The 27,639-nt window shown below is 36.1% G+C and overlaps 1 protein-coding gene across 1 annotated transcript; it reads left to right on the top strand.

Moving 5' to 3' along the window:
- Positions 1-19,182: 19,182 nt before the first annotated feature.
- LOC120343905 (uncharacterized) lies at positions 19,183-25,972 on the top strand. Its single transcript, XM_039412926.2, has 8 exons — positions 19,183-19,306; positions 20,397-20,675; positions 21,352-21,453; positions 23,258-23,374; positions 24,047-24,393; positions 24,645-24,779; positions 25,136-25,295; positions 25,794-25,972. The coding sequence occupies exons 1-8, from the start codon at positions 19,183-19,185 to the stop codon at positions 25,970-25,972; spliced, it is 1,443 nt and encodes a 480-aa protein (XP_039268860.2).
- Positions 25,973-27,639: the final 1,667 nt, after the last annotated feature.

Here is a 27,639-nt window from a genome sequence, read left to right as displayed (position 1 = left end):
CAGACTGCAGTCCATTCATATCGCACTAGATCTGCCTCGCAAGGTGCCTTATATGTCCCAAGATATACATTATGCTCAACACAAAAATCTATAAAGTATATGGGTGTGAAGTTGTGGAATGATTTACCAGGTACCATAAGATCACTGTCATATCATGGTTTTAAAACAGACCTGAAAATAAAATATATTGATAATTACCTTTCTGGAAGTTGATCATCTGAAAATTTAATGACCAATTCTAATCTGCTGCCGTTTCTTAACATCTGACTCACGACAGCATGTGACCTTGGCTTGTTATTCTTGACAACGCTGATCCCAGCTCGAGCGATTCAGAGGTGCACGGAGTCCTTATTTTTCAAAATTGCTGCTTGGTTGGCAACGATTATGCCGTTATGTACCATTGAGGTGTTATATACACCTCAATGTTATGTACACGGTCTAAAAACCTAATTGTACATTTATTAGAGTTTCATCTACTTTTATTATGATTGGTTTCTCTTTGAATTTTTTCTCCTTCATATATATATATAAAGAAGTTTGTAATAGCTATTTGGTGGTTTTCATGTTTTTCAAATTTGTTATATACACATATTATTCAATTGTTTGATGTCATGTTTTTTATGTTTTGTAAATAATAATGATTAGAAGCATAGGCGTTAACTAAATTTATTTATTAAGCTGAATCAGCATCGTAGGTGTCGCTGCTCGAAGACCTTTCGTGGTCCCTCGCGACTCCTGTCACACATATGAAGTTCTTTTTTTTACTTATTATATATCTTGCCATATTTCCGTGATATATATATATTGATTGTGTTGACGAATAAATGATGATGATTGATTGATTTTCCTTATTTTAGTTCTATTAGGAGTTCAGGGAATGTCTGTGTTAGCCAAGTGAATATACTTCCTGCCCATGTCCGTAGGTTTCAGTCGCTTTACACAACTTGATGTAAAGTAGGTAAACAAAATTAGTTACCTCCATATTGGTACACATACTTCTGGAGCGCCGAATAAAGAGTTCCGAAATAAGCGAAGAGAGTTTAATTTCTAACGAAGGCTTTTTTTTCGGCGAGATGACGGACTGTCACTGCAACGTTTTGTGACTACAGAAAGGATTTTCTGTAGCGATTTGTGTTCATGAATATTTCAAATAAACGTGATTTGTGAGGCAAGAATGAGTTTGTTCATTATTTATGACGACATAAGTGAGGCGAAGATTTTTTCCCGCGCTTTTACGGGCATTAGTGTGATTGCTTTAGGCCTATTATGACTTGACAAAATCTCTATTGAATTATTAACACATATTGTGAAATATAAATGACTTTGTTTTGTTATAAAACAAAATGACGGCTTGATTATGTGCTCACAATATCACGCAGATATAACATAGAATGTTCACAAGTTTTATAAATCTATATTTCCCGCCTAAAATTCTCTGAAAGAAAGTAGCTCGTCGTTTACTTGGCGACCAATCGTGTAGGCATCGTTTCGCATTCTCTTTAAACTGAGGGTGCATTTCCTTTTTTAACACCAATCACGACTCATTGGTCATAAAATAGATGCACTTTTCATCAACCCGATATGTGAGCTTGTTTTGTAAAACATAAAAATCTTAAAACGACTGAAAGTCGGCACTTTTCTGTTAGTATTAGCTTTCTATCAATAATTCAACTTCAATAGTTCTTCTGCTGTTATGATAATCGCCTTGTCGTCTAACCCAGGTGCAATAAATTGAGCAGGTTACATACCCCTGATATAGAAATCTCATAAAATCGAACATTTGTATTTGGAGTCAAAAGCTAAAAAAATTTGGTTAATTCAGTTTTCATATAGTGATGTTAAAAATTCAAAACATGGCATCATTGTAATCCGAATATACAGGGAATGTGAAAACACAACGACAAGTTTCTACAAATATTAAAAAAAAAATGTTGAGTAAACAATTATGAGGGCATAAGTGATGGAGATTCCCCGCGCTTTCTGCCAGCATTAGCATGTTTACATTCGTGTGTCGACCTATTGCTTTGAGACTACTCATTATATATAAATCAGTACTTGTTTGTTAACAATGTAAATTATATATATATATATATATAGTATTCATGACGTAATAATAGCATTTTTGTCATAGTAAGAATTAAGCCCAACTAGCATTGTTCACTATGAACTTACAACACGGTGATCGAACAATCACATTTTTTGGGGAACCGTCTTCTCGATGTTTCTGCATTATGATGTCTTAACCTGACACAATCTGATAGAATTATGACGCGACAAAGTCACGATTATTGGGTCACAACAAGCAAGTGTGAAATAATCTCAGATAAAATACTTTGATGTTTATTGTGGGAAAATAATTTGGGGAGTAATATTAAAAAAAAATATGAGATGGTGCGCGATAAAAGTATCAGCTTGCAAAAATATTGAAATAATATCGGATTTTACAGATTTAATGACAAATCGTTTGTAATTTTCTGATTTTACTTTGATAATGACACATAATGGGGATTGTGACGATACAAATATGTGATAGTGATCTCACAAATCGGTGTAAAATCGTTTTAATAGTTTTTTGCAAGTGTGAATGGTAACAACGAGAAATGGGAAAAAAATGGTCACTTGATAAAAAACATACCCAGCTCCTAACGTCTGGAATAAATCATGCGCAACAGTCCATGAAATGCCACGTGATTCAACCAGATTACCAGGTTTTGCTAACTAGCATACTACAATCTATTTAAAATAATTTTGGATTCTATATATATAAAGTTACTCCATATAAAGTCGGAGACAAAGCTATTAATTGAGTCAGAAAAATAAATTAAGCGCAACAAACCGCAAAATGTCACGTGATTCAATCAGAGTGGAAGGTTTGGATAACCAACAGTGCAGTCGTTCGTTTGGCCGTTTTTTTTTTTATTCTATGCATGCAGGAAAGTGACTATATACGGAATCGAAGACAGAATCCCCAACTAAAACCCAAAAGTTTTTTTGTCCAAATTTTGTCATTTCCGAGACGGAATCTGCGTTTTCATAAGAATCAAAATTTTATGCCAATTTTTTAATACATTCTCCACAAGCTGTGCGGTATCCGTCATTAAGATATGAGAACAATCATCAAATATACACGAAAGTTAAAGGCTCAGCAGTTAAAGCACTAGGCTTCCCTGTGTTGGCATCGCTGATTAAAACCTCGGCTATAAATGTTATGCCATCATCTTACCCTGGCTGTAATAAATTGGTGTCATGAACCTAATATAAACAACCTTGTATACTGGGGTTATGTTATATTAGCTCAAACGTCGACTAAGAGTTTTAAAGCAGCGCAAACAAAAGAATCACTTCCAAATCAAAACACCATGCTATTATGGGACGAACAGTATACGTCAGCAAGGTCAAATGTCGTGGCTGTTTAATGCGTTGCCAGTTTTCAATACACAAATCACCACAGTAGGCGATGGCAAAACGGGAAGATTCCAGTCCTTCCCAATTAAAGTGAATTCCTGAAGTAAGAAAATAATATTCATCACAAAAAGCAGTGAACGTTTGACTTTTGCGAAAGAATGTCAGTTTCTTTCTCAGCCAATCTGAAATTAAGAATAAAAGCGTATACTCCTTATATGTCCTGCATGATATGGGATATTAGTGGCTGCATGTACGGGGCCTTATTCGGAGACGAATGCGCAATAAAGCGTTGTTTAAAAATGATTCGAACGCAATGTGAGCAAAATGTTAGCCGGAAGTTAAAATAATTGTACCGGACGTCCGTTGTGTCCGACCATAACAATCAGTGAAAATTTAAAAAATAAATAATAAAATTAAAGGCAATACCATTCTAACAAATTTTACCTTAAGTGCCAGAAATTTGGAATTGATTGGTCGATCTTTGCATAAAGTTCCATAAATCCGATCTGAGATTTATATGAATCAACAACATTCATAGAACTATGTGATAATTTGAAAAATAAATAAAAGTAATAAAATTCCAGCAAATTTTTCCATCTTTAGGTATTGGGAATTTAAAATCGATTAGATTCGAAAAAAACGATTTTTTTTACGAAAAAAGAAAAATTTTGGAAAACTATTAATCCGGTGAAGGAATTATAACAAACAACCTACATTCTAGATAAAACATTTGGTCAACGCTTTAGGCGTTAGATAAAAAATTGGGTAAGGCTCAAAGTGGAAAAGAACGAATGAATAAAACTAGCGATTTCTTTCATATTTACAAAAAATTAAAAGTGATTGCTCCATTATTAGTTTGGTATAAAAGCAAGCCATAAGAATTTGGCAAAGCGCTCAATAAATCCACTTCGTTTCCCATAATCGTGTCAGTTGATCGTCTCCGCCATACCTGTTAATATTTCATGATTTAATATGAGGGTTTGGCCCGGGATCGCGTGCTGTGGCATCAATTCAACGTTTTGAAAGGTTTTGTTGTACACCAATCTTTAATCTACGGGGTTTGCCGAACTAATATCCCGACATTTCATTAAATTGTTAAAGCATGAATATTTAATGGCATCAATCCGAAATTTTTCAACAAAAAAATGTTTCTCCGAGTTTTCATTTTCGTTCACAAAGTGATTGTTACTTAATAATGCAATAGATTGAACCTTTTTAAATAAATTGTGACGTCATAAATTATGTATACGATATATTGTTTGAATCAATTGTGATTGTGCTGAATTATCTTTTGTGAAGTAATAAAGTGCTTTGTGATGTGAATAATGTATGAACAAATTTAATCTTAAATGAACAATAAGTTCGTCCATTTTTTCAGGCCATTTTCATTAGATTTCGCTCCGCCCAAGACGGTGGACAAGTAGTTACTTATTTGTCGTGACATGCTACGTCACATTTATGGTTCAAGAATGTTTATTTTTCGCTGTTTAGATACCATGAAGAATTTTCATGTTTTTTTGAGATTTTTAACACTTACGACTAAAAATTAGGCAGGCCTTGGATCAGAATTGTATTATTTTGATATATCTTTAAAAAATATTGAAACATTTACTTCAGGTACAATTACATAATAAAATTGACAAATTAAGAGAAACATGAAAATACAAATTTGGACATTGTATGCATTCAATTTTCTTAATATTGTCTAATTTGAAGGCTGATTTAATTTGGCTTAAGAAGTCTGACTTTGTCCCGACGAAACGTTACAGAAATACATTTGTGTTAGTGAGCTAAAGGATATTGAATTACTTAGAACAGTCATCTTGATTCTTGCTACAGCATCCTTGCATCATAAACATACGGATTAGTATTTTCGGTTTGTTCTGTTGATGGGGCTATGCCGCTGCCTTTTGTTTTCACATTTCGGGCCGTTTTATTAGTTTCCTTGATGACTCCAACAGAAATATTCTGTAGCATATCGCGAACGGCAAAGCGACCAGGTGGAGAATACTCTTTAAATGGTTTAACACGCATTGCACACTAGTGGTGAAGCATCGAAGAAGGATAGATAGGTAGTTGGTGAAGCCCAATTGATAACAAATGTTGAAATTTTAAATGTTATTCGTGACATAGGGAACTTGGATTTAAATATAAGTTATTTGATCCAAACCAATGTTTCCCAACTTATGGGTCGCAACCCAAGGATGGAACGCTCGAGAAATCTCATGGGTCGCTTGTTTTTTAAACAAAAAGTTGTTGATCGCTCCTATTTGGAACCCAATAAAATCTGTTCCGGGTTCGGAAGTCAAATACTTTAGGTTTGAAATCAACACCCACCACTTACTTCACCCGAAGTGTGATAAATTGGATACCAAATATCGAACCGCGAAAATTATCATACTTTCTGATATAGAATTATCACATACATCGCGGGTTTCTTGCGCGAAGACTTTTTCGTTATGAACATTGTTCTGAAATCACTCTAATCATAGTTTTGTTGTGTTTTAATTTATTTATTTAAAATAGGTTTCGAAAAATGAAGATATTGAGGTTCCAACATAATTAGTATTTATCGAATATATTAAAAAGATATCTTTGACTTTTAATTTATATCTAAAAACACTAATGTCACGTTTTACACTCAACAAGTGGGCAATGGTCAAACTCATGGACATGAAGATCCGATGACTAACCACAACCCCCCCTTGAATTCAACTGAACTGGAAAAAATTCTTCAAGCTGAAGTCGCTTTTGGGTTCTTGACCCCAATCTTAACAAAATCTTTCTGTAGCGATTTGCTCCCATAAATATTTAAAATAAACGTGATTTGTGAGGCGGGAACGAGTTTTTCATTATTTATGACGACATAAGTGAGGCGAAGATTTTTCCCGCCTTTTATGAGCATTAGTGTGATTGCTTTGTGTGTCGTGAAAGCTTATTATGACGTAACCGATTTGTTTTGCGACTCGAATTTGATATATTCATTATGGCTCAATAATAACACATTTTTATATTTTTCATTACGTCACGATATTCATTACGTCACGAATACCTCTTCTTTTTCTTGATATTTTGGAATATGAGATAACAATGGGTATTATTGTTTGCTCACAGGCAATCTTCATTTCAAATTTTAAACTCATAGTTCAATTTATTGTGGGTGTTCGCGGTATGGCTGTCTGCTTGTTTATAGCCTTGCTAGCAGTGAGCGCATAATACGACGAAGGTGTATATGCCCCGTAAAATGACACGTTAATTTTGACCAGAATTTGAATGTAAATTCACTGGATTTCTCAGTCTACCGTCGGTAAATATCACTACGGATACTTGTAATATTTACCATAAAATTCAACACCTATATTCCAGTAATATGTAATGTCAGGCTATTGCCTGCAACTATTTCTTCAAGTGTAGTAAACTGAGTAGACAACGCCGAAATGAAAAAGCACAAAGCCTTAGGGAGCAAATTATGAGAAGGTAAAGAAAGATCTTGGTTTCAAATGTCCCCCCCCCCCCCCAAAAAAAAAAAGTGAGGCATAGATTCTCACGCCTTTTCAACACCCTTTTACTCTATTCATGAACGATTTACTGAAAATCCGACGTTTCTTGGCTTGCTATCAATAATCCTTTCACCAAATGAACCAACTAAGACGGATCTAAATACGCACTTTCACACCATGGATATTTTCAACAGTAAAGTAAATCTGGAGATAGATTCTTTAAGATATCTTTAGATATCAGTGGCCTTGTTTGGAGCAGAAGACACGAGTAAGCGTCATATTACGTCATAATACAAAAAAAAATTCCATTTCCCCCACCAAATTTTGGGCTGGCTACTTTTTTGTAACAGTAACAGGTTGTTGAGAGCCTTGCTCGGAGAGGTTTGAAATCAATCGATCGATATTTCGTTTCATATGACAGAAAAATATCGAAAATATTGCAAAATAGTCTTTAGATGCTGGTTTTGGGTGAAAAACCTAAAATATTTGATAGTGTTAGATAAAAGAGTCGTGTTACAAAATAACTTCAAATGATCCGATTCCTACAGATTTAATAATAAATAATTATTTGATTGTTTTCGGATAATAAGACTAAGTTATGATTATGACGATTCAATTGTCTGATTATGATCTCCAAATCGTTTTGAAGTTAGCAGGTGTGGATAAAAAACCTTTGTTATGGAATAACATTGAACGAAGTCACGTGATGTCTTCTATATCAACTCTTCAGAAACGATATTTCGTATTTACAAAACGAGTGTTTCTTGCCTGGAATACTTGCCTAGTGACATTTTCATAGTAAGCTTATAAAAATACCTCATAAACAGAAATTCAGGAATTTCGAAAGATGTAATTCTCATGTTATACCGTAACAGATAGCCTTTATTTTCAGGTCTTTTATTTTCATTTTTCCACATTTCAAATGGAGCTGAGCATTTTCTAGTGGGCCTCCAATTTCAATTACGTGAAAAAGTTTTATAAATCTAACATTACATATAATTTTTTTTCCATCTAGTATTTGTTCATATATCAAACAATCATACATTACGTTCCGGTTATCCCAAACTAAAGTACAAAGGTTCTCAACCTGGGGTCCGTGGGGGCTACAAAGCAGTTGAATGGGGCCATAATGTCAGGCGCAAAACTGATTTTAGTTTCCTCTTCACAAGTAAACTCCGTTCTTCCTAGTTTCATTGCTTAATAAGGTTATTTCACAGAGTGTCTTCACTTTGTTGACAATGAATTGTTTGAACATAATGGGATTTGGGATCTAACAATCAAAATAACACTATAAATACTATTAGATTGATAATTTTGGGGGCCATGAATGACAAAGGCCCTCGAAAGAGAGCCACGAGGTTGGGAACCACTGCTATAGTGGTTTCTCTTGCATCATTAGATTTCAGTGGCCTTCAGAGTAATATTGAAAATTTTAAGAAGAAAGATATTGCCTCTCACGTATGTGACATATCAGCCTTTTGTTCGCCTCCATTTTTTAATCCCAATAAAAGAGTAAAAATACAATTTCTGAAGAAACCATGAATTTTTTATGATTTAATATCAATTCAAATACTTTTGATTAAAAATATTATTATGTTTATTTATTATATTTTCATTCATTGGAAAGTGATTGTTACTAAATAATGCAAAAGATTAAAGCTTTCTACTGAATTAAACTATATTGTGACGTCGTGAATTATGTATCATATAATATATTGTTTAAAAACAATTGAGATTGTGTTGAATTATATTGTGAAGTAAAATATCTTTTATGAGGTAAATAATGAATGAGAAAGCCTAATCTCATAGTGGTTTATCTTCGGCCATGATTGGGCCAAAGTTAATTAAGGAAGAATTTAGCAAAATTATTTTTTTTTTGTGAAATAGGTTTTTAGAAATCCAAACAATCGAAATTATCCCTTTTCCTTTTTTTAGGCAAAATTTCTTTCTGTCAAATATGTGGGGAATAAATTTTGCATTTTATCATTTTCGTTAAATTTACATCAGAATAAATAAAACGGATAAAAATTAAAATTCTAGAATAGCGATATATTCGGGTATGTTTTGAAAACGTACATTCTTCAAATATATTGAACAAACAACGTGTTGTAATCCGATTATGATTCAAAATTTGATCGTTTCTCTCACCGAACAAGGCTTGAACAAGAAGATCGGCTATATTTTGCATACATGCTTACGCGGTGTTTCGCGCTTTTAATCAAAATAAGGCTTTGTACAAGCTGCAAAGTGTACTCAAAGAATCACTATTTTTGAAAAACCGGTCCAAAACCTAGAAAAAGCCGCGAAAAAACACCAAAAACGTGTAAAGACCGTGCAAAACCACCAAATATCGATTTTTAACAATGATATTTTTACTAGAGAAATATTATTTTCGGTGAGACAGGAATCTTCCCTGATCGACAAACCTTATCCAGTTTGACTAATAATCCTTGCGTGAGTTTGCAACTCAATTTGCTTTGTACCTAAGCCACCGGTACTCAACCAGTGAACCAAGTCCCAGGAACATTTTTAAGTAGGCCACAAACCTATGGAAAGTTATCAGAGATTTAATAGAGAATAGTAATAAAGTACTATAGCTAAATTATGATTGTAGTAGCAATGAACAACGATGCTGTCTTTTGCTACAAAGTGGTAATCTTCATTCTAAATATTAGTGTGAAAGCGTCTATTTTTGCGGAAATCATTGATCGAAATATTGTCGATATATGGTTATTTGTATTTGCTACTTTACTGATATATCTTTGTTAGTAGTTATAAAATACAAGTCAATATAATTAAATACCTACCATGCCTACAGCATGACTACGGCATGGCCCAGGGCTCCTCAAACGGGGTGGGAGGGGAGCCGCTACGACGGCTCAAGCATATGACGGACCATGGCCTCCAGTTCGGTTACCAGTCCATGTCGGGTATTGGATTAGTTAGCCAGTTGCTTGTTACATGTTTGCCTAATTTTTCATGCCACATTCCGGCAAAATGATGAAAAAAACTCGTACGTGTTTTACAAAATGGCGGATAGTCCAACTGTTCCATATCTATCATAACCTAGAACAAATAAAGGAAATTATTTGCCTCGGAGCGTAGTGATACCAATCACTTGATCGCGTCAAAGTTTTTTGAATAAAAAAAAAACATTTTTTCGAGATAATATATATTTAAATAGCCTTTAGCTTATCAATGGCGATTTCAACTCACATCAGCACATTTCCGCTCTCAGTTGAGACTTTGGATCAAGACTGCATTAGAACAAGGCAAGAACTCCCTCATTTGAAACTGATGATAATGTAGTTGATAGTGCCTGATAAGGTGGTTGTATTTGTACGGGAGGAACGGAAAGTTGATGAAACAACGTATTTTATGTAATATCTATTGTCACAAAACTCACACTGTTGATATAATATTTTCTTGATTTCGCCTAAAATCACTTTATAATTTATTTTTTTGGAGAGAAAAGCCGCTGGATAGACGAATTAATCGTGGATTGAATAATGTCGGGCATCTAGGGTAGTCCGGGATCCATCGTCACTCTACGCCTCCACCCAGTATCCCACTACTTCAAATAGATCCGAATACCGGTAATAGAAAGTCAGTTTGAGAGAATAAAACATCACTCGCAATTACAACCTAATTTTACCGATTATTTTTCGCCGTGAATGCTGAAATTTCAACGTTTCCGTCCGCGAGGCCATTTGTTTCATTTAGCTCGGAACGCGACAAGCACAGGTGGGCAGCGTGGCTTAGTTAAGTTCAGAAGATTATTTTTCAGAGTGGGGTTGGTATAAGCGTCGGCGGTTGGCGCGCAGGCATCAGCATAAAGAATACTCTTGCGATGACACCCCTGATTAGCTTTACATAATAAAAAGTGGAATAACATGTCACAGTTGAAAGAGTGAAATTATGTTACGTAACTATGTTATGCATTTGTAATATCAGTTGATTGATATGCTTTTCTTGAATTTTTTTTTCATGAAATCAATATTAAAAAAATAAAAAATAAATTACACCTATGATTACAATGGCGGGTTTAAAGTCTGCAAGAGATTCATGTTTTAATGATGCTTATAACTTGCATAGTTTTGTGCACCAGGACTATAGTATTACGCGTTGGGCGTCCCAATGCTTCTCCTCGTTATGAGGACGTATTCTATACCAAAATATATAATTCTGAGATTTGTTAGAAAATTGGTAATATTTAAGGGACATATAAGCAGTTCTTTGCAATGATTAATTAAAAATGATCTTTCGACGTCATAGCGGGGACAATGTGATATTAAATGTTCAACGGTTTCGTTTCCAGTAGTTGTGTGCGAGGGGTTTCTGGACTCTTCGCAGTTGTAGGGTGGTTCATGTAACCGCTGGTCGGTTACGGCTTCCTCTACCATCAAGTTCATGCATCTTAAAACAAAATAATTGGCTAACTAATCCCAAACGCAGCATGAACTGATAAACGGACGAGAGGCCGTGGTTTGTCATATGGTTAAGCCGTCTTATTGTATTTCCTCTCTTCCTAAATATAGGCGGTCTCCTCCACCATCAAGTATATGCATTTGAAACGAATAACCAGATACCTATCCAATACCCAATATGAATGAGTATTCGTAGTAAAGTTCTTGGTGCGGTATGTGGTCAACTATTCTTCATTAACTGGTTCACATATATTCTGATACCCGACTGGTAATTGTACGAGATATCGGGGCTCATCATACGATTAAGTCGTCTTTCCCAAAAACAAGGAAATACTTCCCTAGCCTACAGCACAATTTATAGCAGAAACTAGAATTGTCAAAAATTAAAATGGCGAATGTTTAAGACAGCGCTTCCAATCCAGGGAGGCTTTTTGTTTCGTATTGGCTGTAGTTTGCAGTAGTACGAACTATCTTTGGTTCTTTATTATTTCTATAATCTTATAAACTACATAAACTGTATAAAAAGCGGGAATGCGACTTGCGCATAGCACTCGGTAAAGATACATTAGAGATTGAAGAGATAAAGTAGTTTTTAATCTTAGTGAGGGAGGGATACCTGATTTTATAATTGGCGAAAGGATGAATTTAACGTGAAACTTGAGCATAACTGATTTAAGCGTTTGATCAAGTCCAAAATTTCCAGAAATTTTTTTTCGATTAATTTCCTTACCGCTTAGTTTTCACTGGTAGTGCTGACTTGATTCAATCTTATGGTTGCGATTTTTCGTTATAAAAATTTATCCGCAGCTGTGAGTTGTAGTCGGAGATCATTTGAACCGGATTGGAGATCCGGAGTAAGATGGGGGTTTTATCTTAGCTATCTGAGCTGTTTGACATACAATAATAAAACTAATGATCTTCGAATATTAGTGAATTTACTGCATTTTTTATTAGTATAGTCGTTCCCATTATCGCGGGTTTTAGCGATAATTTCGTGAATTTTATTTGTTTGATCTGTTTGTTTAAGATAACACCGCATAGGGCCTGCTTCGAGACTTTGATTATGTCATAAAATCGAGATTGAAAATTCGGATACGAATAAAAGCAAACCTAATATCGGTAAAACAAAATAATCTTCAAAGTGTAACAAGTTTATTAATTGCGGCAAACCTAATAGGTATTTAATTAGGTACTCCTGAAAAATGTGAACCAAGATGGTGGACACCGGGACGTAGTATGTGTACCAGGTTAGGGTTAGGCCGTAATTTCAAGTACAAATACTACGGGAGTCACATAGCTAGTCCCCGAACTCGTAATAGAACAAAAGTAATGAAAATCGGAATAAAATTATGGCCTAACCCTAACCTGGTACACATTCTACGTTCCGGTGTCCGCCATCTTGGTTCACATACTTCGAAAGTACCAGAATTTGTTAGTAGTTGGGCCTCAATGGTTCACTTCCAGCATGCTTTGCATGAAGGCTGCGTGACTAGCATTTAATTTTTATACGGTCCAGTTACTTGCATTACATAAGTTTGTAGAATTCGCTGCCTTATAGGGTATTCCCTAATTCTGAGAAATTTATTGTAAAAATGTTATCGTAATAGTTAAAGTTTTGTCACTAGTCTGAGCTGACCTCGATGACCGTACGGTTGTATCGCTTCTTTCTGTTCATACCAAAACAATTTTATTTGCTGTTGCTACATTATTAATATTCGAGCTCTGGGGAGAAAAACTCCGAGCATAAGATTTTTATCTGCCGGGTTTACTGATAGCACGCAAGCGCAAGTTTCGAAATTTTCAAAACATTTCCTATCTTTAACGCTAGATCCTATTCGGATTAAGGTACGATATGTATGCATATATGTATGTATGTATGTTCATTTGCTTAAAAATATAACAGTATGTGCATAATAATTGAAGAGTATAACAGAGACGGGATACTTGTTCAAGACCTGATATCGCCATTTTTCTAGTCCGCATGAATCCTTTATATCAACTGTAATAAGCTCGCGTACATCACTGATCACAGAGGTTATTTTTTCAATCATTTCAGCAATTATTCCGAACTGAATTTAAGTCTGACTCCCGGCTTATAGAAACTAAGGTTCCGGTTATTCGTGCCGGGGCCGGAGTTGTGAAAGAAGGCGATTATTAAATGGTTTGTGGTTGACAGTCGGGGTCCTGCTATCTACACCAACTCTTTTACTAAAGTTTTAGGTAATTGTCGCCTAAATTTACATTTCCGTTTCTTGCGCTCAAAATTTTACATGGTTGTGGATAAAAGAAGCCAAAACGATAGTTTTAATAAAAATAAAAATTATAAATGTCCCATAAATTACAGACGGCAATTTTTATGCTGTCCAGTCATCAGACGCCCTAACGAGACGTTGTCAAGTCTATTCGCACCAATGTGAAAAAAATTTTATAAACTTAATAAACATACTTGATAAACTGACCGTTCCAACTCGGAAAAGTTAAATTTTAGTAAACGCATAATTTATGTAACATTTCTAATAAATGTTTAACAGAGACGAGATACATGTTCAAAAACTTACTGGCCTAAGACACAGATGTGCGACATGTACCCTTAACAATTATAACTGCAGTTTAGGATCGGTGCGTTATAGTAGGACAACAGACCTGAAATATACAAATAAATCTCGGTAAAATACAAAAGACAGAGAAAAACTGCGCAACGACGATATGTAAAATAGTCAGTTCATTAGACGTTCATGTTCCAGGTTCCGGTGTGTAAGGGTGGGAATAGGATATAAATTATAATAATTAAACAGTGTAACAGAGACGGGATACATGTCAAGACCTTACTGGCCTAAGACACGGATGTGCGACATGCATCCCTAACAATAATAACTGCAGTTTAGGATCGCTGCGTTATAATAGGACAACAGAAATGGATTAACGAAAATATACAAGTGAAAACACAAATATACTAATTCAGGTGTATTAAACTACATAATGCAATGAATTTCAAATTCCAGTGATTAATAATTCCGATGCCAGTAATTTAACTGTAAAATAGTAGTAATTCGGCGTTCCAGAAGTGTGTGTACCAATATGGAGGTAACTAATTTTGTTTGCCTATTTTACATCAAATTGTGAAAAGGAACTGAAGGGTATATTCACTTGGCTAACACAGACATTTCCCGAACTCGTAATAGAACTAATACAAGGATAATCAGAATAAAGTTATGGCCCAACCCTAAACTACTGGTACGCATATTACGGGAGTACCATTCATTTTATTAAAACTATCAGTATTTTTACTGTGAAAAATCAGTAATTATTCGCAAATTACAGGGGGTAGACAGACGCTACCTCGTCGATTTCAAATGACCGTATTTTTTGGTTGACAGTATAAAAAAATATCTCTCTCACTCTCTCTCTGTTTTTGATCGCATTGGCGCAAACTGTTTAAATATCGCGTCCATCAGAATTTACTAAGGCGCAATTCTACATTATGATTATTTACGATTTCGGTAGCTCTTGTAGATTTATAGTCATAATCAAATTTATTTTTTCCATTTAGTAAAAAATATCATACAAAATTGACAAAAATTAAACACATTTTTACTGGGGAAGCTGCGGGGAAGTTAAACTGGTTATCAAGCAGCGACACCCAAGGTTCAATGTCTAATTTAATTTCCAAGAAATTTTTTAGAACACTTTTAATATAGATGAGTATAGCTTTGTTAGCTGAACCACACATGGCATCCAATAGTCACGAAAGGCATATGAGACGACAAAAAATGCTACATGGCAACATCTCTAATCGAACCCATCATTGTCAAGGTTTTCTGTAACGAGTGGAATTTTTTCATTTCTGAGCAAAAGCGCGTGATCTTACTTTGAGCAATATTTTTTATAAGCAGGCTTGATGAAATTCGGTTTATTTCCGTTATAGAAAATTAAAAATAGCAATAAGCTCTACTTGGCGCCATCTCGCGGTTTGTTTTAAATCAACCATAAACATCTCGCGTTATTTTAATAACTTTATCGATTTTTTGCAAATTAATTAAATTCACTTATTTTTAATAATCTTCGAAATGTCAACTCATTATAAAATTATTATTATCGAAGCACAGATGCGCAAAATATGGCGCGTATTATGAGTTACAATCGAGAAATAAATATGGGGTTACTTGGAGTCAATATTTAGGGGTTATAGAAAGGTCATGATTATTTTTAATCACCCAGTTGTTACAAAACACAATTTTTCGTGGTTTATAGATAAAGTAATATGTCGTTACGATTATACAATTATGACGTTACAATAATGTTTACTAAATTAACGCGGGAGATTATTTCGCTGCCCACAAGTGCGCCAAAGGAGTGACATATGGGAAAAACGTTAATTTTTACCTCTTTCAACACCTTTTTACCGAAAAATCAATGATTAGTCATAATTACATTATTTTCATACGTTTGTCATTAAAATTTCACGTCCAATATTATCCCGCGCATCCGTGAACCAGGCGGCCCCTGTTTGCGCTCCCTGTCCCGTCCCGTACCCCAAAGTGCCAATCACACGTTCCCAATATGGCTATGTGTGTATATGCTGATTGTATATTGTTTGTAATGCACTTTAAAAGCTGGAGATAATGGGAAACACGACTATATACTGAGCTATATATAATTACCGAACACCTGGGCGGTTCTCACACTCGTTCTGTGCGCTGGATTTGTAATGTACCATTAGTAAGTACTAAGATTGGGTAATGGAAATAAGACTTGAATATGGTCGCGTCATGATTATTTTTTGTGTGCATTTTTTTTTTGAGCGGAGGGGAGTAAGGGGGTAATTAAAAAAATTATAAAGGTAATTTCGTATTTGTTGCTTGTAACTGTTGATCTGTCCATATCAAATACATTTGAATTAGTAAATTGCCGGATTCATTCATAGATGTATGACCAGGGTATTATCTTATTATTTTTTTACCAGTGTGTGGTACGTCATTGTTTTCTGAAAAAAAATTGAGCGTATTATTTTTGTATCAATCATGAATCCGTCCAGAGACGAAAGGAGATAAGAGTGCGCATGCAAATTTGCCATTAGTAAGATTTATTACTTAGTAGATACTGATATTCATTAGCGGGTCTAGGATTTGAACACCGCCGTGTTATTTGTGTGTATGTGAGATTTAATATAAATCAAGCTTATTATTTTCATATTTTCCTCCAAGAGACGAAGCCGATAATATTCCCTCAGTCGCTGATCTCGTAGGATATCAGATACTCGACATTAGTAACCGGTGTGTTCCAATGGCCGGCTGCGCAAGCCGATATGCTTCTATAACAATGTTCTAAGCAATGTTGAATCAGAAAGTTTCCATATTTCCATAGGCGTATTGAAGGGCCATTCCCTGAAATCTCCCGACTTTTTTTAAATGTAATTTTTCGGCATTTACAGTGAGGCATGAACTCTTACGCATATTCCAACACCATTTTACTCTATTCTTGAACGATTTACTGAAAACTGACCTTTCCATGCTATCAATAATGCTTCCACCAAGTGAACCAATCGTGATAGAAAAAAACTCGCGCTTGTACCTTGAATAAATTCGACAGCTAAGTAAATTTGTGAAGAGATTCTTTAAGTTATTGTTAGATATTAGTGACTAGTTTATCTGTCTTTGTTCGTATTAAAAGGCACGAGTGTCCGTCGTATTGCGTCATTATACAAAAACTATGGCTCATGGCCTCCTTCAAGTGAAAACACATTAAGAAATAACCTCATCAAACAATGAGACTAGGAAGAACGAGGAATTTTCTTGTGAAGTGAAATCAGGTTTTCGGCTAGCATTGTGGCCCCCACTAACTGCCCTGTGGCCCACTTAGTGCGCCACGGGCCCCCGGTTGAGAACCGCTGGTATAAATCTCGCTACTCGCTAAAATAAACGTATTTTTGCAAAGTTTCCTCTGACCAAGGTCAGGCTTCTTCAGGCAAGTGTATTTTAGTGATTGCAAAATACAATATCACATTTGTGTTAGTCTGTTAAAAAAGTGGAATTACCTAGCTAAAGCATATGTTCTCAAAGTGCTCTGTACGAAGCTCCAGGGCTTCACGATAGAAACCTAGGGACTCCCGCACTAGCTATTCGTTTAATGGTAATCCCATAGTGTGTGTACCAGGTTAGGGTTAGGCCATAATTTGATTCCGATTTTCCTTATTTTAGTTCTAGTACGAGTTCGGGGACTGCCTGTGTTACCCAAGTGATTCTACCCCCTGCCCATAGGTTTCAGTCCCTTCACACAACTTGATGTAAAGTAGCTGAACAAAATTAGTTACCTCCATATTGGTACACACACACTTCTGGAGAGCCCGTTTAATTATGTAGCTTTCCAAAGAAGCAATGATGGCATTGATATAATTTAACAACGGTAGTGTCGAAATGTGGCAACAAAGCGGTAATTTAAATACAACATTTTCTACGTTCCATATTATATTTACCGCCTCGTTGCCACAATTAAATACAAAGCAGCAAATACATCCAAGTCATTGAAATCTAGTATACTCAGGAACATTTATTGCCCAGTAAAAATGTTTTTTTTTTTGGTTTTGTTTTTATAAATTTATTATTGGGGTCCTTAACACCAGAAGCCAGACAATGCCTGATCTATAGTACCCGTGGGTGTTTTTTAGGTCTTTACTTCCCAAAGTTTTTTGTTTCGTTCTCTCCCCCCCCCCCCCCCCCCTTCCAAAAGAATGAAATTTCTACTCCTATTGGTCGTACAATTTTCAATAGACCATTTGCCTGTGATAAGTGGGGGTCGCAGTATGGAAACGAGATCAAAAAGCTGGCAAGGTAGTTGAATATAAATATTAAAATAACTATAGACAGAGATGCGCGCACACATTGTTTAATCCAGGGGTTGTTAACCGGAATTCGTGTAAACACCTGTCTTGTATACTATTCTCCATTAAGTTCATGCATCTGAAACAAATAACTGGCTAACTAATCCTAATCCTAACAAATAACTAATTCCATTCCCGACGTGAACTGGTAAACGGACGTAGGACGTACCCAGGAGGCGGTTTTGCTGACCCTCTTTTGAAATGTAAAAAAAAGCATTTTCTGCATCGTACATATCAATTGTTTGTAACTTGAAACGCTTCTTAGACGCCAAGTCTCCAATACCCCACATTTTACGCGAGGACACTCCAACTGTTATAGTCTAACTTGGCAATTAGAAATTTCAAAACATCTTCCTTTGAAAATTTGTGCTACGACCCAGACCGGACGAGAGGCTGCGGTTTGCTATGTGATTGAACCGTCGTATCTTTTCCCGGATACAATTTTTATTCAAATCGCTTGGCCAAAAGCTAAAAGTATGAATTCTAATTCGAAAATTTTACCTGAAGTTAAAAAAAAGCTCAAAATATTTTTGTAAAATATTTCTTTTAAATTCTTAGGTCCAATTTTCATCAAATGTTCTACAGCTTTGCTCAGAACAGGCTCCTCCCAAGAAACAAGCAAAAGCCACTGTATTTCAAAATAACCGAAATATTTTCGTTCGGCATTGTCAAGCTAGTATCAATAAGACCTTTTTGCAATTATTTTTTACATTTGCATAGAAATTCAATAGACATAATCAACAAAATGTCCTCTGCAGCTCTTAATGACGCCACAACCTTCCCACGTCATAAAATAATGACGTCACAACCGGAACAGACGCAACCTTTATGTCTGTCAATCAAAAGCGAATACAATTCGGACAGTACCTCGGACTCCGGTAGGTCTTCACATGTTTCGCGTGATGCGGACATTCTTATTCCGGCAAATATGCAAAAAGATTATCGGGCGACCAATGACAAAACGAATATTAAAATGAAGGAAATCATTCCGTCACGAGAAATCAAACCTGAGAAAACAAACGTTTTGTTTCCTAAGACAATCAACTCTGCCGCATCTGACATCGGGAAATTCACTTCAAACAAACCCAACTTAGAAGGTTAGTTCGATATTTTTATAAAGAGTTTTCACATTTTTGCCTCGAACAAGGCGATTATTTGGCAATCAGGCAATGGTACCCAATTTGTTACTCCGGAAGTATGTCTAACAGGTTAGGCCATAAGTTTATTTTTATCTTCCCTATTTTAGATCTATTACGAGTACTGGGACTGTCTGTGTTAGCCAATTGAATACCCCCGGCCCATAGGCTTCTGTCCCTTTACAAAACTTGATGTAAAGCAGGCGATCAAAATTAGTTCTCTTTATATTGGTAAATATACTTCTGGGGCGCCCCCAGTTTAATACTCTCTGGATAAGGTGGGGCAAGGGAGTGTCAAACTTCCCTGCTGCCCGGGGCGAGTTTTTGATGACCATGCTCCCCATACCTAACTTCAACAATAATTCGGGGAATTACTAAATTCAACATGTTGTTATATATGAGAATGAATCAATCAAAGGTGAAGTAAGAGTGAAATGTTTGTATTATTAATATTCAAATCATGAAACTAAGCAATATATGCAATTTCGAAATTAATTTGTGAGTTAAACAAATTATAGAGGTTATTATACAAGAGAATGAATAAATTAAGATAAGAGTGAAATGTTTGTAATATCAATATCAAACTTGGCCAACAAACTTAATCTCTATAAAGTGCTGCCCAGGTGTTACCTGTTTCCTATGGTCCTCCCTATACAAGCAGCTAGAGACACCTATGCAGCAACTATTTTGATAAGAACAGAATCTTTCCATTTATTTCATCATACCCTGTGCAGGGTACGTAATTTGAACTCACGGATAATAATTTTTTTTTTTAAAGACGAAATTTTTCCTGTTCGCCGTTGATTTTAACATAAATGACGCGAAGTTTATAAATATTTTGGTTTTCGCTGTGGTTGTGAAAAAACGCCTTTCATCTCTAATGTTTTAATTACATTATTATTAGGCCGCTAGAAAGCTATCACATTTTTTCAACATTTTGAGTTCTTAGGGCCCGAAATTCCACTCAAAATTTTGTTTTTATTTTGAATAAAGGGAACACTTTTCTATGACATCTTGCATCCGTTTCAAAATTGCCTTCATGTTTTTCCAGGGGAACAGAATCCAACAAGATCAGAAATTATAGACATGAGAGACACATTACGTCAATGGAATGAACTACGTCATAAATTTCGTGACGTCACCCAGCCAATTCAAATATCTGACATGGGAATCGATCCTAACCATAAGTTCTCGACGACATCTCCGAAACACTGTGGCATGGCGTCTGGTTTCACTAATGGCATGGCACCGAGACATTTTGGTGGCATGGCGTCGCCGCCCGCAACTGATTTTTGGAGGCCTCCAGTGGAAGCACTCTCGCCTCAGAAAGGTATTAACTAGTTATTATAAATCGTTTTTACATCGAGCAAGAATCCAACGATTTTGGCACTGACAACCCAATTCCTCACACTCAGGTGGTGGTGGCCACGGGAATTAATCCAGAGATCTTTACCTTTCGACCCCATGCGTAGCGTGATGGCTTAGCACCAGCGCACCGCGTTTTTAATTCGGATTATTTACTCGAAATAGCTCGGAATTTGCCACATTTTCTAAATTTGGTGGTGATTTAATGGCGCTTCAGAAGTGTGTGTACCAACATGGAGGTAACTAATTTTGTTCGCCTACTTTACATCAAGTATCAAGCAGGGGGTATATTCGCTTGGCTAACACAGACAGTTCCCGAATTCATAATAGAACTAAAATAAGGAAATTTGAAATAAAATTATGGCGTAACCTTAACCTGGTACGCACACCACGAGAGTACCGATTTAAACTCCAAATAAAATAAAAAGTCTAATATATATAACACATAAGCAAGCACTGAGAAAAAAACACTTCAAGAACGTTTCAATATTTGAAAATCTCTCAATAAGTGTTTGTCAAGCTGATAAAAATCCAATTGTTCGTTACCGTTGAATTCTTGCTCATTGGCCAAAAGTTACGGAAATAAACAAGAAATTGTATACCCCGGAAAATCAAAGCTTTATTATTTTTATCATTTCCAGATCTTCCATTTTCCGAACCCGGAATCGATATCCATGGCAACCTCCAACACAAATGGCCTCAGGTGCCGCCAAACCAGAATATACCATGGAATGCATTGTTAGGTAAGTACTGTAACTTGCTCGCAACTAGTGGTATTAAAGTAAAATTATGGTCTAACCCTAACCTGGTACACATACTACGTTCCGGTGTCCGCCATCTTGGTTCACGCCTTTCGTGTCCGCATAGAACAGGGCTGTGCAATTATTTTTGCCATCGGGCCACATTGAATATTTAAAATGCAGTGACGGGCCGGACTAAGTAAAGTCAACATATATTGCGCGTATCTATGGTACTGCGGATATAAAAATGTGAGATAAACTACCGGAATATACTTGGTTTGATGCCTTTTTTGCTATACGGCTTATTTAAAATGTCTTGCTTTATTGTTCTCAATTTAACCGCGGCTGCTTTAATAAAATATAAGCATTACTGCTATGAAATACGACCGCAAACCGCGGACATAAACATGTGACGTAGATTGCCAGACCATTTTTATTCGTGTTTTGCCTTTTCGCGATTTCGCCAAATCTGATTCGTTCTTACAAAACCGACTTCACTCTGTTTTAAAGATTTTACCGCTAGAAAAATCCTTACGGCTGTGATAAAACCACGTCGAGTAAAATTGATTTTAGTAGGCTACCATAAACATCGATTGAATTTAATTCACATTAATTATCTTTTATGTTAGGCCCGGTCGGTGATTTTAGAATTAGATAGATAGAACTGATAGTTTTAGAATTAATCAAAAGATACATCGCGCGCATATTCGACTGTCTTTCAATTTCAGTTATAGTATGGTTTCGAGGGCACATGAAATTTTTCAGTTTCTAATTTCTACAACAGCGTTTTTGTTAATCTGTCGCAAGCCTCCTAGATCAGAACATACATCGCTTCCGTTTATTTTTTAGTATGTTATATTGTTGCACTTTAATCTAGATCTAGTTTGGTAGCAGCTTCGCTCCTTCATTTACCTTCAGCATGTCGTCGCCGATAATTATATAATACCTCGTTTTTTTTCTAGATCTAGGAATCTGGTCGCGGGCCGCATAAAACGTTGCCGCGGGCCGGATATAGAGCATTGTCTCTCTTGTTTCAAATTAAACGGCGATTTATTTGAATTTTGTCAGTGTTCTTCGAATAATGACCAAATTTTACATTTCAATATTTTATTATAATTAATATATGAAAATAGTCATGACCTTTCTATGACCCCTAAATATTGACCCCAAGTAACCCCATATTTATTTCTCGATTGTTACTCATAATACGCGCCATATTGTGCGCATCTGTGCTTCGATGTTAATAATTTTATAATGAGTTGACATTTCGAAGATTATTAAAAATAAGTGAATTTAATTAATTTGCAAAAAATCGATAAGTCATTATATGAAGGACGCGAGACGTTTATGGTTGATGTGAAAAGGAATCGCGAGATGGCGCCAGTGAGTCACCGATCGTCATTAGTCACAATTTCATAAATACTCAAGTGACTCGGGTCATCTGAAATGACTCGGACCCAACTAACTGCCAGTGAGACTTTACTCAATAATTTAATCGGACTCGGACTCTAGACGCGGATAACCTTTGACCCCGTTGGTTAAATACCGTTGTTATCACTATAAATTGATGAAATTTGTATAGGATTCGTTTTTCACTTCGAAGTTTTGTGTGATGACGTTACAAAATTAAAAATTGCGTCCCGTGGTTTTGTAGTCACATCTCAGTGATCTCGTAGTCGCATTACCGGTACTGTGAAAGATTTAATACCACAGTACTTCGTTGTGGCTTTTGTGTCCATATATTAGACTTAGAGCATCGCTCTCTTTTACTTTGTCAGTTTCCTAAACCATCTAATTATCTTTGCAGGTAAAATGACTGCTGATCAATCTTACCTGAGGCTGCCTGCTTATTACTCTGCTCTTGCATGCGCGCATGCGATCTTGCAACAACGGTACAACAGCATAAGAGGAATTGTTCCACCCGGTAGGTGGAGCTATGAGATTATATTGCATGCATATAAGGGGATTTCAAAAAAAAATTTAAATCTGAGTTCGACTCGAAACTACGATCCATTCAAATATCGACACTGGTCTGAAAAAATTTGGACTCTGATATTTTGACTCAAACCCCAACTCAAAACTATAAAAAAATGGGAATTCGCCAGCAAAAACTTTGGCATATGTAAGAAAACCATTTCTAAGTGTAGCGTATTGCTTTTTTAGTTTCCGTCAAGAATTTTGGCTTCTATTACCATTCGAAGTTGAAAATTACGACTCACAAATACAAAAACTTCCGACTGGGTTCTGCAAATTTACTATAAAAGCACTGGCACTGAAATTAGTTAGCTAATTAATAAAATTTATATGGTATCTATTCGTTGAAACTCTTCTCCCCGATCTGTCAAACTAGGTGTTAGAACCTTCGGTGTCGCAGCTCGATAACCAGTTTTGGTTCCCCGCGGCTTCCCTTCCCCAGTAACTTAAATATCATTTTTTCTTTATATTTTTGCATGTTTTTTTTGTTTTTTACTGGTTGGAAAAAATAAACTTGACTTGACTTGACGACGGTTTTAGAACAAAAAATATTATTAGGTTAAAAATCGGATTTTGTGTGCTGCGGAAAACCACTGATCTAATCTGAAAAACATTTATTCAGAGCCGCAGCGAGAGCCCCAGCAATGCGAAGACGGCCTGACATCGTTCATTCGAAACCTTCCTCTGTACCCCACCCCCTCTGTATTAAACCTCAGCGCTGTGTTCCCGCCCACTACGTCACAGCCTCCTGCTTCATTGGATGAACTCAGAGCTCGTATCGCTATGACGTCACAATTAGCTATGACCTCACAATTAGCAATGACATCACAAAACATGGTCCTCAACAACTTTTTGGCGCAAGGAAACAGTAATATTCCCGCGATGACGTCACGCGGTCATGATGTCATAGCTCAACAAATGCACTGTGGGCATTGTGACAAAACATTCAATTCTTCTCACGGTCTTGAGGTAATTATTTAAAATTGCTAGTTCTTTTGTTTTTCGTTCAAATTTATTTTATGATAAAAAAAATACAAATAAAGTTGTGAAGCCCTTGTTGGGTTTTCTTTCTATTTATCATTTTTATAAAAAAAATTTACATCTCCGTTTCGAATAAGGCTGCAATCAATGACGGGTATACGCTACTAAAAGATTACAAATATTATAACCTTCCTTACTATAAAAATTTTCAAAATATCATTTCTTTCTTGTCACCGCAGATTCATGTCCGCCGCTCACACCCCGACAGCAGACAAGCAGCCTACCAAGCAGCCTACAGTTGTGAAATTTGTCACAAGACATTCGGACATGCCACGACACTCGGACAGCATCGGACAACCCACGGCAAGGATAGGGTGAGTCAAGCGATCTGTGACTATTTACTTCCAGTTACGATTTACGTCAAATGAGTTGTAAATTCCGAGTTTGATTCCGGATCGTTCGAAAAATAAACTCCGAATAGACAAAATTTTTGACTGGAACTTCAAGTTCTGGCACCAAAACCATGTCCAAATACTTCAAACAACCAATTCATTTATTTTTCCTGTCATATTATAGAGCTTTCCTGAAAAAAAAAAGATTTGACTATTTTCACGAAATTTCATCGGTCGTTTCTACATCTTCATTCAGAACAAGGCTTTGTCAGCGAAACCTTTATTTGCCATATTTTTAAATCTCCTCGTTGTTCCTAACATTCAAACTCTTTTCACAGGCGTTTGAATGTCATATTTGCCACAAGAACTTCAAGCGTTCCTCTACTCTGTCAACCCATCTCCTCATTCACAGCGATACCCGACCATTCCCCTGTCCTTACTGCGGAAAGAGATTCCATCAGAAGTCCGATATGAAGAAGCACACCTTCATACATACAGGTAAGAAGGGGATTACCCCCTCTTTTTCAAAAAATAGAAAAATCAATAAACTATCACTGTCACGTAGAACGATCAAAAAGTTTGAGAACGACTGATTTTAGATCATCTTTATATGAACCGTAGTTCTCTGACATGAGACAGCGGATTTCTTGTTGGATATGAATACATCTGATTTTTGAAATTTTTTCAAGAATTTATTCAATAATTTGATTCAGGGTTTTGTGGCGAACTTTCGTGATTCCTTTTAATACACTCTAAACACCCTTGTGGCACTCGGCTCTCCAACAATAAAAAAAAAATGGTGCTCCTGAGGTATGCGCATCAAGATGTCGCACAACCTGAACCCTAACCTGGTATAAAACCTGAGTTCAGGTCGTGCGCCATCTTGGTGCGCATACTTCAGGAGGTCCAAAAAAATTAAATGGTTTTATCTTGAGAAACCCTCCCCCATTTTGAGCCCCACTGGTTGACGACAATATCACATTCCCCTATTTCCAGGTGAAAAGCCTCACAAATGCAGGATTTGTAGCAAAGCCTTCAGTCAGAGTTCGAATCTTATCACACACATGCGGAAACACACCGGCTTCAAACCCTTCGCCTGCGGTCTATGCGACAGAGCTTTCCAGAGAAAAGTTGATTTGAGACGTCACAAAGAGGCTCAGCACGGGGTCAAATAAAGGTCAATTGAAAAGTCATTAAAAGGTCAAATGCGGTGACATACAGAAAAACATTTACTTTAGTGTCGTCGCAGTGATTTCTGGGAGCTCAAGAAGTATATGCACAAAGATGACGTACATCCTGTACATAATATGTGTACCAGGTTAGTGTCAGGCTGTGCGCAATCTTGTTGCACATACTTCCGGAGCGCCGATTTCTGTTTATTTTAAGAAATGAAATGATAATTCTATTTATCAGTAATGTTTTATTTATCCATAAATGAACTGCAGATACTGGAATATGTCATAATGAATTTTATATCACGCGTGTGTGACGCCACAGAGTAGAAAAGCGTTATAATAAAGTAGCGTCACGTCGTCTGATTCCAGTCCTGACTGTATATAAAATTCAACTGTTGTATTTATTTTATTGAAATTTTCTAACTTCGGGAAAAAATCGTTTATTTGACTATTTAATTTTTCAAGCCTCAAAAGGTAAATATTGGGGACAAGAATTATCACCTGAATATTTCAAAATTGGGACCTCCCGGAGTATGCGCACCAAAATGGCGCACAACCTGAACTCGGCTTGTGTACCAGGTAATGGTTCAGGTTGCGCGACATCTTGGTGCGCATACTTCAGGAGTACCCAAAATTGAATGTGTAGGCCCCTAAACTTTAGCCTACCTTGCGTAATGGTAAATCCAGCACTGATTCTAGTATACCTTTTCAATGAGAAATGACGCCTCTAGTATTTTTTTCAATTCATTTTACCCAGGGCATTGTGTAAATTTTAACTTAAAATGTGTCTGCCTTATATTTGCTCGGATCGCTTCAATTCGGTGTTTTTATTTATTTTTCAAATGACAATCTAGTATTTTTTATTAATTACATCATAATTGAAAGGAGACGACTGTTACGTCACTGTGAAATGCTCCAATAATTATTCGCGAATAATTCAGTTCAAAGCATTCATTTTCTTCAATTGTATTGCCTATGTTACGCAACAAAAGATGATAGAACACTTCACCAATGATGTAACCATGGTGGCAAAACATAAAACTTTTAGATTATGCCAGAGGAGGGGAACCCCCTCTTTTTATTTATGTTTAAGTACAACTACCCACCCATTTCATATTGTAGTCAAAGTTTTGAATGTATATTTTCGCCTCATTGGATTAATCATGCAGCGTGGGACATCTAACTCCAGGCTATTAGAAAAATAGAGCCCAACTCCGGGCTGAAACCGGATTCATTAATTGTGACTCCTCCAAGTCCAGATAACCAAATCTCAACCACAAAACATTGATTACTTGGAAAGTTTAGATTTCTATTTCGCTGTATTTTTATGTAAGTTAAGACTCGTTAAATATTTCTTGGGAGGAATTGAGCTGCCACAAAAGTTTTCCTCTCAAAGTACCGACCAAATATTTTTTAAGTTTTAGTCCCGAGATATATATATATATAATTCTACCAACCCTTCGCTGTTTTTATTCAATTAATGGAATTGTATTCATTTACCAAGCGTGACCGCATCTGTCACGTTTGTCATTCATTTCGCCAACTCTCTCTGCTCTTTTATGCAGATTATTTTAAAAAGGGCCGCGAAATAGGAGAATATTTACAATCAATTCCGAGCAGAACAATTTTACGCTCGGACAAAATTTTAGTCCCGACTGCAGAAAATT

This window comes from Styela clava, chromosome 5, assembly GCF_964204865.1.
Source record: "Styela clava chromosome 5, kaStyClav1.hap1.2, whole genome shotgun sequence".
In the NCBI taxonomy this organism is placed as follows: domain Eukaryota; kingdom Metazoa; phylum Chordata; class Ascidiacea; order Stolidobranchia; family Styelidae; genus Styela; species Styela clava.
The sequence above is the reverse complement of the archived record's forward strand: the minus strand, read 5'-3'. Positions and strand labels throughout refer to the sequence as shown.